At 43.4% G+C, this 15,282-nt stretch overlaps 1 protein-coding gene across 2 annotated transcripts in view; it reads right to left on the bottom strand.

Moving 5' to 3' along the window:
- The window catches only part of polr1a (RNA polymerase I subunit A), a 167,385-nt gene that overhangs the window by 125,844 nt on the left and 26,259 nt on the right, over positions 1-15,282 (bottom strand). For both annotated transcript variants that reach the window (XM_072256641.1, XM_072256642.1), the window contains exons 8-11: positions 13,333-13,441; positions 12,933-13,101; positions 9,328-9,498; positions 639-761 (exon numbers count right to left, since the gene is read on the bottom strand). In XM_072256641.1, coding sequence (XP_072112742.1) covers positions 639-761; positions 9,328-9,498; positions 12,933-13,101; positions 13,333-13,441 — 572 coding nt within the window. The remainder of the gene's footprint in view (positions 1-638; positions 762-9,327; positions 9,499-12,932; positions 13,102-13,332; positions 13,442-15,282) is intronic.

Here is a 15,282-nt window from a genome sequence, read left to right on the forward strand (position 1 = left end):
TAGTGGTGAAGCACAGGTCTCTAGCACCGAAGCAAACCTGTGACCCTTACAATAAGCTCTGCTTACAGCCATTCCTTCCTATGATGTGAATTGACTTCACATTTTGCGAGATTATCCAAAATCATTCTTAAAATTAGACAAGAAAACAGGATGATGTGGTACAATAAGGGAACTTCAGGGAGAAAAATATAAATCATTTCTTTAAATGCATATTTGGAATCACTTTCTGGGAGAGGCTACACATACTCAAAAATGCAGCTGTTACAGTGAGAGAGAACAGATTAATTAATGTACATTCTCACACACATGAGGCTGTTAATTTCCATTACTAAATGGAATTTTTATGAGGCTTACAGGACCACAGAGCTCCCTCTACTGGCACTTCAATTTAGTCATGATGTTCAGAGCTAATTGTTCATAATGACTCAATGAATTATTTTTAACTTTAGTAATACAATTTCAAGACATTTCATTGTTCAGACTACTCTTTCAAGGAATCAAGAATTCAATAGTAATGTTAATATTGGAAAATCCCAGTTCTTTATCCCTGTTCATTTTAATGCTCTATGAAGCAAACATGTACCAAAGTTAGATTTAAAAGCAATGTCTGTCTACCAGGTCATATCTAACTACATTACCATTGGAACGCCAATCTCATTGGTGTTGATGTACATGTCTGGACAGATGACAGAGCGGGCAGCATAATCTACACGTTTTCCCATCATGTGTTTGCGGAAGAGACCCTCTTTCTTTTCCAGGATCTGAATTCATAAAGAAAAGAGCAAACATTAGAGACAAGAATTCTCACATCATATTTATAATGGAGACAGAGGCGGGGTTAAGACGGCGCTAAATGGCGACTCCTTTAATTGCATCTTCGGAAACAGTTCTATTTCTATCTTTATTTTTCCCTTTCAGGGTTCTTTTGAAGACCCTGACCTGAAGTTACACGCAGGCTTCGGTTCTTTGCGGGAATGGGACCCGTTCTCAGGGTTTCAGGACTGGCCGTTTGTTCGGCACACCAAGGGCTCGGCCTAAGAGTCCGGCTCGTATTCAGAAGCCTAACATCTCAGAGCTCTGGAGACAAGTGGATCGAGGGTCAGCGACACAGTAGGAAACCCGTGCGTCATATCAGGGGGGTTGGAAAATCTTCTGCCATGTGCCCGAAGACCCGAGATCTTTGCGATCTTCAGGCACAGAGCTTGAGAAAAGTGATGTAACGGAATTTTAACATCGTAAACCAGCGAGTTGTTTGTTATGTTTCCCCACTTGCTGGGAAAACAGAGACATCTCCATCTCCCTTATTAGGGAGAGAGAGAACCTGTGGTATGTTGAATGCCAGTGTGAAATGCGAAGTCTGTGTCTTTTCTATTGGTTTGCTCACACTTGAGTGCGATACTTGCTTTTTTTTGCCGGAGGGGAGAGAGGGGAGGGGGGATTGTTGCTCGCTGCCGCTTACACGCAGGGGGGGAAGCTGGAGGGGGTTTTGGGGTTCTAACATTTAACTGTCACTCATTCTTTGGGCACTTCTCTGTTTTCGTGGATGTTTGCAAAGGAAAAGCATTTCCGGATGTATATTGTCTACATTTCTCTGACACTAAATTGGACCTTTGAACTAATAACAATATGTTGAAAGATGAACCTGTGGATCTGTCCACAATGAAGGAAAAAGGAAGACAAGATTACAAATCTGTTAATCGTGCTTTATTTTGCAACACCACCTCAAATGCCAGGTATAATTCTAGAGCTTCTTCTCCTCAGCCTAATCAGTATTTTTAAGCCATGAGCCAGAAATGTTGTTCAAACCATATTTAGTAACATGGCCAGCCCCAATAAGCATTTGCAGGATTAGAGCTTGCTTCCTCCATCTGGAGAGTCCAGCAATGTAGGGCAGGATCCCATTATGAAAAAAATGTCTTCACTCAAGGAATTCCTGACCAAAGGGCGAGGGATGCTCAGCCGTTGAGCATATTCAATGCTGAGAATTTTGGCTATGGAAAGAAACGAGAGTATCCAGGGGTTTGGTTCCAAAGTGGGTGAGACACAGTATCAGTGAATTTCTGGAATAGCAGTGTGGGTCCGAAAGGCCAGTATCTTTTATTCATATTTTGGGACTTGGGTACAGCTGGCAAGATCCCCATTTATTACCCACTTCAGCTACTGGCCTGCACTTTGTGCTACAGTCCATCCAGTGAAAGTAATTTCATTGTTCTTCGGAAAAAGAGCTCCAGAGTTTAGACCCACCAATAATGATAGAACAGTAATATATTGCCATATCAGAACGGTAGTGTATGCCTTGGAGGGGATTCCCAAAGTTCAAAGGATTTCATTGCAACCTAACGAATATTGAAAGGTCTAAATAAAGTAGATCTGGGAGTACGTTTCGTATATTGAAGGAGTCTAGGACCAGAGGGCACAGTCTCAGAATTAAGGGATGTTCACTTAGAACAGAGACGAGGAAAAAATTCTTTAGCTGGAGGGTGGAAACAGCTAAGACATTGGGTGTATTTAAGATGGAGGTTGCCAGGTTCCTGATTAGTCAGGGAGTCAAAGGCTGCAGGAGGATGGGGTTGAAAGGGATAATAAATCAGCCATGATGGAATGGCAGAGCAGACTTGGTGGGCTGAATGCCTAATTCTGTTCTCATGTCTTATGATCTAAATCTAACATTGTGTATGTTACCATAGACTACATTATGATTCATATTTTTACAGGTATTAACAGAAAATAATACAATAGAGTGTTATGAGTGTAAGGGGTTTCTTCTTTTATGTTACTGTGTAGTCTAATTAAAATGGTTTCTTTGTTATGTTATAATTGAAATGGTTTCTTTGTTACGTTAACTGCTGAGAAAGTCCTCCCACTAGCAGTTTGTTTGGATTATGTTACAGATAAGAGGATGAACAAACCAATTGGGATAGATAGTCATAGTCATACTTTATTGGTCCCAGGGGAAATTGGTTTTCGTTACAGTTGCACCATAAATAATTAATAGTAATAAAACCATAAATAATTAAATAGTAATATGTAAATTATGCCAGGAAATAAGTCCAGGACCAGCCTATTGGCTCAGGGTGTCTGACCCTCCAAGGGAGGAGTTGTAAAGTTTGATGGCCACAGGCAGGAATGACTTCCTATGACGCTCTGTGTTGTATTTCGGTGGAATGAGTCTCTGGCTAAATGCACTGCTGTGCCCAACCAGTACATTATGTAGTGGATGGGAGACATTGTCCGAGATGGCATGCAACTTGGATGTTATTCTTTCTGCGTGTCTGTAAGTTATTGTGATGTGCGGGTTTTTGGCAGAAGGCGGGAGAGAGAGAGAGAGACAAAGGATGGACAAGGTGCTGTGAGGCCGTTAACAGGGTCGGACCCCGAGCAGGAGTCCGAGGTCCGGGGTGTTCGGTGAGGAGAGGAGACGGAGGCAGACTCGTGTGGAGCGTCTGGTCGACCACCATTGTTGGTCCCAGGCGGCAGGTCGAGGTGGTCCGAGGGGTCGCAGGGTGAAGAAGGAGGGTCCTGAGCTCCAACTGTTTGTGCACGAAGGGTTTGAACTTTGATAAGTGTGGCGCCTTTTATTTTCCTTTTATATTTTATCTCTATTAATTATATAGTTCCAGTAATATCTATAAACTGTAATTCATTTAATCGTATCTGGTGTATTGTCTGTTATTTGGGCGAGGTGGGGTACATCACACAGCATCCGCACAAACTAATTACCCAGTTTGGCGGAGCCGAGGGCTGTTTCCCTAGACAACAGTGAACTGAGCGACCCAGAGGCTTACCGGGGGGCTACACAAAAAACCATAACAAAGACTGACAAACAACCATATGCAAAAGAAGACAAACTGTGCAAATAAAAATTAACACTAAGAACATAAGTTGTAAAGAGCCCTTGGAAGTGAGTCAAGGTCATAGAATCAGTTCAGAGTATTGGTGAATGAAATTATCCAGAATAAAACACACAAAATTCTGGAGGAACTCAGCAGATCAGGCAGCATCGATGAAGAGGAATAAAGAGCCAACATTTTATCCACACTGGGACAGGAGTTAATAACTGTTCTTGAACCTGCTGGTGTGGTACCTAGAGCTTCTGTACCTCCTGCTTAATGGTAAGTCATGAAAAGAGGGCAGATTCTGGATGACAGGAGTTTTTGATGATGGATGCTGCTTTCTTGTGGCATGTGGTGGTGATCCCAAGCACCTGCTGCCCTTGACAAGGTGATAAAAATTCACGCAGCGCTGTGGGAATAACTGAAATGAGGATTGCAGTGCATTTTAGAGATGATGTACACAGCATCCACTGTGCACCAGTGAACAAGGATCAACTTCGTTCGCCATAAACATTATCATGCATTAGAAATATGTTATTATGGTGTGCCATACAACAAAAACTAAAAACATTCAACAGTCAGAAAGAACAAAGAATTACATATAAAGTTAGAGGCTAAAGTACAGATATGGAATGAAATGTACTTCAATACATAAATACCAACATGTATTTACAATGTAAACAGCAGGATAGAAAGTGGCTTAAAGTTTTTACAGTGCAGTGACCGGGATAATAGAGAGGGTGGAGTATGCTAACTAGAATGGTTATTCAGAAAAACTTGATGAAGAAACTTATAAACTGGGGAATTTGAAGCAATTAAGAATGCTTTGACCTGGAGAAACACACAAAATGTTGGAAGAATTCAGCATCTATGGAAAGGAGTAAACTGTCGATGCTTTGGGCCAAGGCCTCTCACCAGGACCACCCTTCACCAGGTTCTGACTAACGGTCTCAGCCCAAAATGCCAACTGTTTATTCCTTTCCATAGACGTTACCTGACTCGCTGAGTTCCTCCAGCATTTTGTATTGTTACTCATGGTTTAGCCTGGATGTTATTATAGCTGAGAGCTGTTGTTGCTGCTGCATTCATCTAGGAGGTGGAGAGTGTTTTATCAACACGCTCCTGCCTTTTTCTTTGTAGATAACAGATTATCTTTGTGCTGCAAGACAAGGCATCTGTCACAAGGTACCCCCCCCCCCCCCCCCCCCCCGATTCTGACTTTTAGCCAGGTCACGTATGCAGTGAGTTTCTGGTCAAAGACGACCCCAAGGATATTGATGGTAGGAACTCAGAGACAGAATGCCATTGAATGAATGAGGACTACTTAGCCACTGAAACAAGAGAAACAGTACATCAATGGAGACCATTGAGCTTATCGAGTCTATATCAGCTTCTAGTAGGGGTATGCCATCAGAACAACTGCCTCCTCACTTCTCATAAAACAATGGATTTTATTTTTCCTTAAAACTTCAATTGATTCTGCCTCCATGACCTATACTCTACTAAACTTATATGTTTCTCAATTTCAAAGTTGCTGGTGAACACAGCAGGCTGGGCAGTATCTCTAGGAAGAGGTACAGTCGACATTTCAGGCCGAGACCCTTCGTCAGGACTAACTGAAGGAAGAGTGAGTAAGAGATTTGAAAGTTGGAGGGGGAGGGGGAGATCCAAAATGATAGGAGAAGACAGGAGGGGGAGGGATGGAGCCAAGAGCTGGACAGGTGATTGGCAAAAGGGATACGAGAGGATCATGGGACAGGAGGTCCGGGAAGAAAGACAAGGGGGGGGGGGGGACCCAGAGGATGGGCAAGAGGTATATTCAGAGGGACAGAGGGAGAAAAAGGAGAGTGAGAGAAAGAATGTGTGTATATAAATAACGGATGGGGTACGAGGGGGAGGTGGGGCATTAGCGGAAGTTAGAGAAGTCAATGTTCATACCATCAGGTTTGAGGCTACCCAGACGAAATATAAGGTGTTGTTCCTCCAACCTGAGTGTGGCTTCATCTTTACAGTAGAGGAGGCCGTGGATAGACATGTCAGAATGGGAATGGGATGTGGAATTAAAATGTGTGGCCACTGGGAGATCCTGCTTTCTCTGGTGGACAGAGTGTAGGTGTTCAGCAAAGCGGTCTCCCAGTCTGCATTGGGTCTCGCCAATATATAAAAGGCCACAACGGGAGCACCGGACGCAGTATATCACCCCAGCCGACTCACAGGTGAAGTGTTGCCTCACCTGGAAGGACTGTTTGGGGCCCTGAATGGTGGTAAGGGAGGAAGTGTAAGAGTATGTGTAGCACTTGTTCCGCTTACAAGGATAAGTGCCAGGAGGGAGATCAGTGGGGAGGGATGGGGGGGACGAATGGACAAGAGAGTCGCGTAGGGAGCGATCCCTGCGGAAAGCGGGGGGGGGGGGGAGGGAAAGACGTGCTTACTGGTGGGATCCCGTTGGAGGTGGCGGAAGTTAGGGAGAATAATATGTTGGACCCGGAGGCTGGTGGGGTGGTAGGTGAGGGACAGGGGAATTCCTGTTGTTTATGTTTCTCAATTTCCCTGGTTACCATCATACAATTTTAAATTAACATTGTCTGGTCCTTGAACCAAATGATAAAATGAACAGATTTCCTTTTCCCAGGGTTTCTAAACAAGTCTTTTTTTGCTCTAAGGACAAAACTGCTTCCCCAGGCTAACCCTGCAGCAGAATTCCCTCATCCATTTACCCATTCCCCTCAAGTCTTTTCTGCACCTTCCCTTGAACATTTGTTTATCCTGAAATTAGGTAACTAGAATTGGATGGAATACCCTAGGAGTGCCCTAACCAGTGCTGAATGAAAGTACCACACAACTTCCCTGATTTTACTGCATACAATGCTTATGATCTCCAGGAATCAAAATGCACTTCACTTGCCACACTCTCAACATGTCAACTGCCATCTTCAAAGATTTATGCATGCATTCGCCCAGATTTCATTGTCCTTGTACATCCTTCAGGACTGTCTATACCGTCCTCTGTTCTCAGGGTTGTGTATGGTAACGTATATATACTTTAATAATAAAATTTATTTTCAACTTATCTTTCTGTCAAAGTATTTCATTCTCACTTGTGTGTATTAGATGTCATTTACTTCATACAGCTCCGTGATGCAAATCATGATCACTCATGCACTATCCAAACATGTAGATTGCCAGAAGAGACCACTGGATGAGAATCAGTAACTACTTCTCCCCTTCATTACCCAGGGCAACAAGCCTAAATGATCCCCTATGTTTATTCTTCCTCCAGCAAAGTTAAGCCTCAGTATAGTCATAGAGCGCCATAAGGCAGAAACAGACCTATTGGCTCATCTAATCCATGCTAAACTGTAACTCTGTTTAGTCCCATCGAACCACACCTGGACCAAAACCTGCATACCCCTCCAAATCCAAAAACAACGTCGTATTACAAAGATACAGAGGCAACAGCAATGGTGCTGAGATACAAGTTCAGCAGCAGGACAAGATTAATAAACTGGGATATGACCTGACTGAGCTCTTTAGCATCATTAAAAGTGTGTTAAAATAGACAAGAAATAGCTTTCACTTGAGGGCATGAACACAAGTACGGATGTCAATATAAAAATAATCATCAAGCATTAAGAAACTCCTTTATTCGGTGGTAAGAATGTGGTGTGGAACTTGCAAAGAAAATGGCTGAAATTAAAAGTTTAAAAGGACAGTCATTTAAGTAAGAACAAGTTGTTCTGATAGACATACATAGAGCAGAAATGGCAGCATGGACTGGTGGGGCAAGATGGACACCCACGCTACCATATACATATGTCAGCCAGGAGAGTACAGAACTACCTTCACTTAAATGTTCATGATAAAACTTTAGGACGGGAAACACCCAGCACAGATTCATTTTAAAGTGACCTACAGAACCTTTACAAGCCATGGAACATCATGGATGTTTTAAAGAGCACATCATCATTAAATCATCAAACTGTGCAGCCAGATTCAAGGAGAACCTGATCATTAAATTTGCAGATGATACCATCAGCAAAAATGATGAAACAATGTACAGGGAGGAGGTCAAACACCTAGAGAGCTGGTGCAAGGATAACAACTTGATGCTTAGTGTCACCAAAACCAAGGAGACGATTGTCGATTTCAGACGGTCTCAACCTGAGCACACACCCCTCAGCATCAGCAGCTCCACAGTGGAGAGAGTGGAAAACACCAAGTTCCTTGGGGTGCAGATCTCGGACAATCTCACCTGGTCCAGGAACACCACTGGGACTGTGAAACGGGCCCAGCAGAGATTGCACTTTCTGAGGAAGCTTAAACAAGCATCACTCCCCACTAACATCTTAACTACATTCTACAGAGGCGTGGTTGAGAGTGTACTGACCTTTTGCATCACAACCTGGTACTCCAGCTGCAGTGCTGTCGACAAAAAAGCCTTGCAGAGGGTGGTTAGGGGAGCAGAGAAGGTTATTGGGGTCTCTCTACCTTCTGTCCAAGACCTCTTTCAGAATCGATGCCTCCAGAAGACGTGGTACATCATTAAAGACCCCTCACACCCTCTCCATGAACTGTTTGTTCTTCTGCCATCAGGCAAATGTTACAGGAGCATCAAAACTAAAACCACAAGGCTACTAAACAGCTTCCTCCTACAGGCAGTCAGACTGCTAAATAGCTGCTCCACCTGACTCTGCTTTGGACACTTTTAACTTGCACTGGACAACTATAACTTGATTTTAACTGACATGTGGCTGTTGTGTTTTACTATTTATTGTTATGTTTATTATGAGTGTTGCGTTTGTTATGTTATGATTGCACTGCTCCTGAGAAACGCTCTCATTCTGCCCTGCAGAGCTGATGTACGGTTAGAATGACCATAAAGTTTTTTTGACTCTTTGAGTCTTTGAAAAACTTTCTTTAAAAAAAAATTATAATGCTTCTTAAAAGAAAATATTGCATGGTAAGGAAAAGAGAACCACACAGCATAAAGGGATCACACTCTGATGCACTTCCCAATCTAAAAAAAATTGACCATTACTAATATAACTTTGCTCTGAACCTGTTAATCAATTGATTTTAGCTAAGTAGCTTGCTCTCAGCACTAATCCTATATTTCTCAATATCCAAAAATCTATCAATCTCCTAATTACCCAAAGGAACACATTTGACAACTGGCATTTCACAGCATCTTCGGGTGAAGAATTCTGAAAAGTTACTACTGACTTTCTGGGTGAAGAAATTACTTTTCAGGTCAGTCTGTAAGCTCTGACTCACAATAATATTAATGTTTTAAATAACAGTGAAAACAGATGGATGTTAGAAGGTTACAATTACCAAAATGATAAAGTACTGTAGTCTGAAGTATGACATCTGTTCGGAGAATTTTAAACAAAGCAATAATCAACGCCGCATACAGTGCAAATGAGCAACAATCCAATTAAATAGGTAAACATGAATGAAGGAGAATGCAATCAAGCTTAAAACTTTAGCTTACCTGCCGAATACCTGGAAATTTGTCAGTAATCAGCTTATCCATATCACTGTCAAAAACAATATTAACGTGGCTCTGAAGGTATATCCAGGCACTGTAGAGTTTGTCTGTCAGTGTCTGTCCAGAAATGCCAGCTAAGAAGGAAAGGTCCATCCTGGATGAAGTGTCTTCTACCTGAAAGTTCAACAGCACAGTGCTTATAATGCAGCGTGTCATTTTCTCTCCGCTGAACATATATCCCTCCCTGTCTGTCATGCTCTGTCTTCCTTCACCTCAAGCAACATGGAAGTGTAACATTTACCTCACTTGACAATTAACCTAGAATATTGGGTTAATGACATGAGATCAAATCACAAGCTGGTTAAGTGGAGTTATTAAATTATAACTAGAAATAAGCTTTGGTACTAGTGTAAACAAATCAGGTAGAAATTTGTAAAAAGGATTGCGCAAGCAGCACAGACTGATAAATTCACTTCTGTTAAACCAGAAAACTGCTGCAAACACCCAGTAGGTCAGGTACCACCCGTGCAGAGGAAGACTTATAATTTGGGTCAATAAGGTTATATCAGACAAATTTGAGGTAGTCCAATCACAAACAAGAGAAAATCTCCAGATGCTGGAAATCCAAGCAACGGACACAAAATGCTGGAGGAACAGACAGCATCTATGGAAAAAGAGTACAGTCGATGTTTTGGGCTGAGACCCTTCATCAGGATTGGAAAATTAGTTGAGGAGTCAAAAGAAAGTGGGGGGAGGGGAAGAAGAACCACAAGGTGAGAGGTGAAACCTGGTCGGGGGATGCGGAAGGGTGAAGTAAAGAGCTGGGAAGTTGATTGGTGAAAGAGATACAGGGCTGGAGAAGGGGGAACCTGATAGGAGAGGACAGAGGGCCTTGGGAGAAAGAAAAGGAGGAGCACCACCACAGGGAGGTGATGGGCAGGTAAGGAGATAGGTGAGGGGGGAAATGGGAATGAGGAATGGTGGGGGGGGCATTATCGGAAGTTCAAGAAATCGATGTTCATGCCACTAGGTTGGAGGCTACCCAGACATAATATAAGGGGTTGTTCCTCCAACCTGACTGTGGCCTCATTGCAACAGTAGGAGGCCATGGATTGACATGCAAGAATTGGAATGGGAAGTAGAATTGAAATGGGTGGCTACAGGGAGATCCCACTTTTTCTGGCGGATGGAGCGTGGGTGCTTGGTGAAGCAGTGTCCCAATTTGTGTTGGGTCTCACCGATATACAGGAGCCACACCGGGAGCACCGGATACAGTAGATGACCCCAATAGACTAACAGGTGAAGTGCCGTCTGACCTAGAAGGACTGCTTGGGGCCCTGAATAGTAGTGAGGGAGGAGGTGTAGGGGCCAGTGCAGCACTTGTTCCACTTACAACAACAAGTGCCAGTAGGGAGATCAGTGTGGAGGGAAGACTGGACAACAGAGTCACGTAGGGAGCGATCCCTACGGAAAGCAGAAAGTTGGGGGGGGGGAAATGGAGAGAAAGATGTGCTTTGTGCTGGGATTTCGCTGGAGATAACATAAGTTGTGGAGGATTATGTGCTGGTCGTAGGGGCTAGTGGAGTAGAGGGTGAAGACAAGAGGATCCCTATCCCTGCTGGGGTGGCAGGAAGATGGGGTGAAGGCAGGCACGCGTAAAATGGAAGAGATGCGGTTGAGGGCAGCGTTGATGGTGGAGGAAGGTAAGCCCCTTCTTTGAGAAGGAGGACGACATCTCCATAGTTCTGGAATGGAAAGCCTCATCCTGAGAACAGATGTGGCGGAGATAGAGGGATTGAAAGGGGGGTAGCATTTTTACAAGCAACAGGGTGAGGAGGTGGTATCGTCCAGGTAGCTGTAAGAGTCAGTGGGTTTATAACAGACATCAGTGGGTAAGCTGTCTCCAGAGAAAAAGACAGATCGAGAAAGGGAGGAAGGTGTCGGAAATAGACCAGGTAAATTTGAGGGCAGGATGCAAGTTGGAGGCAAAGCTGATGAAGTTGACGAGCTCTGCGTGGGCGCAGGAAGCAGCACCAATGCAGTGGTCGATATAGCATAGGAAAGGTTGGGGAGTGATACCAGTGTAGGCTTGGAACATAGACTGGTCCATGTAGCCGACAAAGAGGTGGGCATAGCTAGGACCCTTGCGAGTGCTCATAATTACACCTGTAGTTTGAAGGAAGTGGGAAGAGCTAAAGGGGAAATCATTAAGTGTGAGGACAAGTTCCACCAGACAGAGGAGAGTGGTGGTGGTGTCCAGAAAAAAATGGAGTGCTTTGAAGCCTTCCTAATGGGGGATGGAGGTATATAGGGACCGGACATTCATAATTTGAGGTTGACCAAGTCAGTGCTATAGGGGAAAGAGAGTTCAAGACCATAGCCTGAGGTACATACAGATTTCAGGATGCAACAAGAATTATGATTCGTCATTCTCTCAGTACCTTGAGTATACTGCATCAGGTATGGAAAGAGTGAAATTTCATTTGAAAAAGCAATTGACTTTAAACATTCATTCTATTTCTCTCTCCACAGAGGCCACCCGCCTACCGAGTGTCCCCAGAACTTTCAGCTTTTATTTCTGGAAACAATCACCAAGTCAGGCAGCTTCTATGGAGCAAGAAAAACACAAGCAATATTTCAAGTCAGGGAACTGCTGAGGAGAAGTTAGAAATCACGAGTCCTAGAAGCAGTGTTTGGGAAAAGGTGGAGAAAACACAGGATCTGTTCTAACAGCATGGACAGCAAGAAAGGATGTTGAAAGCTTGTTAATTAACTGATATGTCTAGAGGAGAGAGAAATAGGAAGAATAGTAAAGAAAAGAAACACAACAATGTTGGAGCATTCAGACATGAAACATCAAGAAGATGCAATCACAGAGTAGGCACGCAAGCGGCTATACTTCATTAGGAGTTTAAGGAGATTTGGTATGTCACCAAAGACGCGAGCAAACTTCTGCAGATGTACTGTAAAGAGTATTCAAACTGGTTGCATCACACCCTATTATTGAAGCTCCAATGCACAGGGTCAAAAGTGAAAGAGGACAGAAGGCCATGGAAGAAAGAAAAGGGGAGAGGAGCACCAGAGAGAGGCAATGGGGAGGCAAGGAGATAAGGTGAGAGAGGGAAGAAGGGATGGGGAATGGTGAAGGAGAGGGCGGGGGGAGGGGAGTTCCTCCCCGCTTTTCCTTCTTCCTCTCCTATCAGACTCCCCCTTCTCTAGCCCTGTATCTCTTTCAACAATCAGCTTCCCAGCTCTTTACTTCACTTATCACCTTGAGTTTCTCTCTCCCCTCCCCACCTTTTAAACCTACTCTCCATCTTTTTTCCAGCCCTGCCGAAGGGTCTCGGCCCAAAACTTCGACTGTACTTTTTTTCCCATAGGTGCTGCCTGGCCTGCTGAGTTCCTCCACCATTTTGTGTGTATTGTGAATCTCCATCTGTTTTCAGCTACAAATGAGCTGAAAAGGGTATTCTAAGACATTTGAACCATCAGTCTTTTTGTACATGAGAAACAGCAGTCGATGACAGCTGTAAGTGTACATAGCCAAGACAAACAGTAACTGACTTTCACTTACATAAATAAACTTAAAATAACAACTCCTTTCTTACCGGTGTTGCTATCTCCTCCGTCTGATTAGGCGGTTCAGGCTTGACCTGTTCCTGTGCTATTAAGGTCAGCAGCTTATGTATCACTTCGACATCTTTCATCACTGCTTGTAGATTTACAGTTTGCCCGTTGGTGAACATCTGGTCTCCAAGCCGATTAACTGGACGAAATCTGCCAAATACCGTCATAACCATACCCAAACCATGAGACATTTTACACGAATATAGCACAAGTAAAGTTCTACTTCATCATCAAAATAAAAATTACTCCCAACAGTTAAAACATTCCACAAATTTGTCACTGATATATCTTTAATATGCCGTAGAATGGTTAAATTAAGCTCTACCTTAAGATGTAATAATGCAATCTGCAAGACAAGTTCTCTTTTGGAGATAATCTTACCTGGAAGGAGGAACAACCAGAAGATCAAGAAAAAACATGTCTAGGTTCCAGATGGACTTTGAATCTCCATGCATTTTCAAACCAGGAAATAGATACTTCAGGAAGAAGCCTAATTGAAATAATAAATTGATTTTAATTAGGGCATTGATACATATTTTGCCATTATTTTCAAGGCTTTCTCTCCCTTACCATGTGTAAGTAGTATAGCAAAGTTATTTTTGAACTAGTTTTGGATGCAAGTGTTACATCTGCCTAAAATGGGGAGCACTGTAGGCATATACTTGACAGCTAAAATGAAACACAGAGAGACAATAGACAATAGGTGCAGGAGTAGGCCATTCAGCCCTTCAAGCCAGCACCACCATTCACTGTGATCATGGCTGATCATCCACAATCAGTACCCTTTTCCTGCCTTCTCCCCATATCCCTTCACTCCGCTATCTTTAAGAGCTCTATCTAACTCTTTTTTGAAAGAATCCAGAGAATTGGCCTCCATTGCCTTCTGAGGCAGAGCATTCCACAGAACCACAACCCTGTGTGTGAAAAAAGAAAGTTTCCTAAACAAAAGAGATTCTGTAGATGCTGGAAATCCAGAGTAACACACACAAAATGCTGAGTTCTTCCAGCATTTTGTGTGTGTTACTCTGGATTTCCAGCATCGATGGAGAAGAATAAACAGTCAATGTTTCAGGCAGAGGCTCCTCATGAGGAAAGTCTCTTTCTTATCTACACTTGCTTCGAGAGCACCAAAACTGAATTTGGACATCCCAATATCGAACCCAATGTGTTAATTTGGCATAATTGTGACTTTCATTCAACCACAGGACAATGAGCTGAGTAGGCCTACTTTATTGGCACATTTAAGACCACAAGGAAGAGCAACACATTGAGAGCTATGCATTAAACATAACCTGTACTGTGCATCATACAAGATACTGGAGGAACTTAGCGGATAGGGCAGCATCCACAGGGGGAAAAGGACAGTCAACATTTCAGTTAAGACCCTACATCCGCACTGAAAGGTGGGAAGATAGACAGCATAAAAAGGTGCAGCAGAGCAATAGATAGACTGTTGGCTCATTATGTACCATGTCATGTGATGTGGGCGATCATGGTCTTTCCACTAGCATGATTGTTCTTGGCAAATATTTCTGCATAAGTGGTTTGCCATTGCCTTCTTTTGGGCAGTGTCTTTCAAAGATGGGTGATCCCAGCTATTATCAATACTCTTCAGAGACTGTCTGGCATCAGTGGTCGCATTACCAGGACTTGTGATATGTAGCAACTGCTCATACAACCATCCACCACCTGCTACCATAGCTTCATGGGACCCTGATCAGCGGGTTAGGCAGGGGGCTAAATAGATACATTGAGTTGAAATTCCAGCGTAAGCTGGAAGATGATAGGTGGAGGTGAGTAAGGACTGAAGATGATGGAATCTGATGGGACAGGACAGGAAGGTGGAGCATGGAATCAGGGAGAGAGACGGGGACAGGAGGGGAGGAGAAACAGTGAGAAGATGTATCGGTGATGGACAGATAGAATGGGCAGGAGAGGGGGAAGAAACCAGGTTTTGGGGTCAAAGGTGAGCAAGATGCATGCATGCTTCCCATCCAACCAAGGGGAAATCATTAAATTCCTTTGCATGGACATTACAGCCTCAAGCTTCTAATTCTAATTCGAAGTGGGCGCTGGCCACTAGGGTAGAACCAACACCAAAGCAGCAAGTATGCATGCATCTGAAAAATAACAACAGCTTTACCCTCCAATCAGAATTCCACTGCCTGATTTACAGAAACCATACATACTGAATTCCTGTAATATTAAGTTCAAAGGCCCAGTGTATGTTTACTTGTTTCTACAAACAGCAGAACTAGTTTCCCCTCTCTCCACTTTTAGTAACTGTCCATTCTTATCAGCCTGAAGGGTCTTGGCCCGAAACATCAACTG

The sequence above is a fragment of the Mobula birostris genome, chromosome 4 (assembly GCF_030028105.1).
Source record: "Mobula birostris isolate sMobBir1 chromosome 4, sMobBir1.hap1, whole genome shotgun sequence".
NCBI lineage: Eukaryota > Metazoa > Chordata > Chondrichthyes > Myliobatiformes > Myliobatidae > Mobula > Mobula birostris.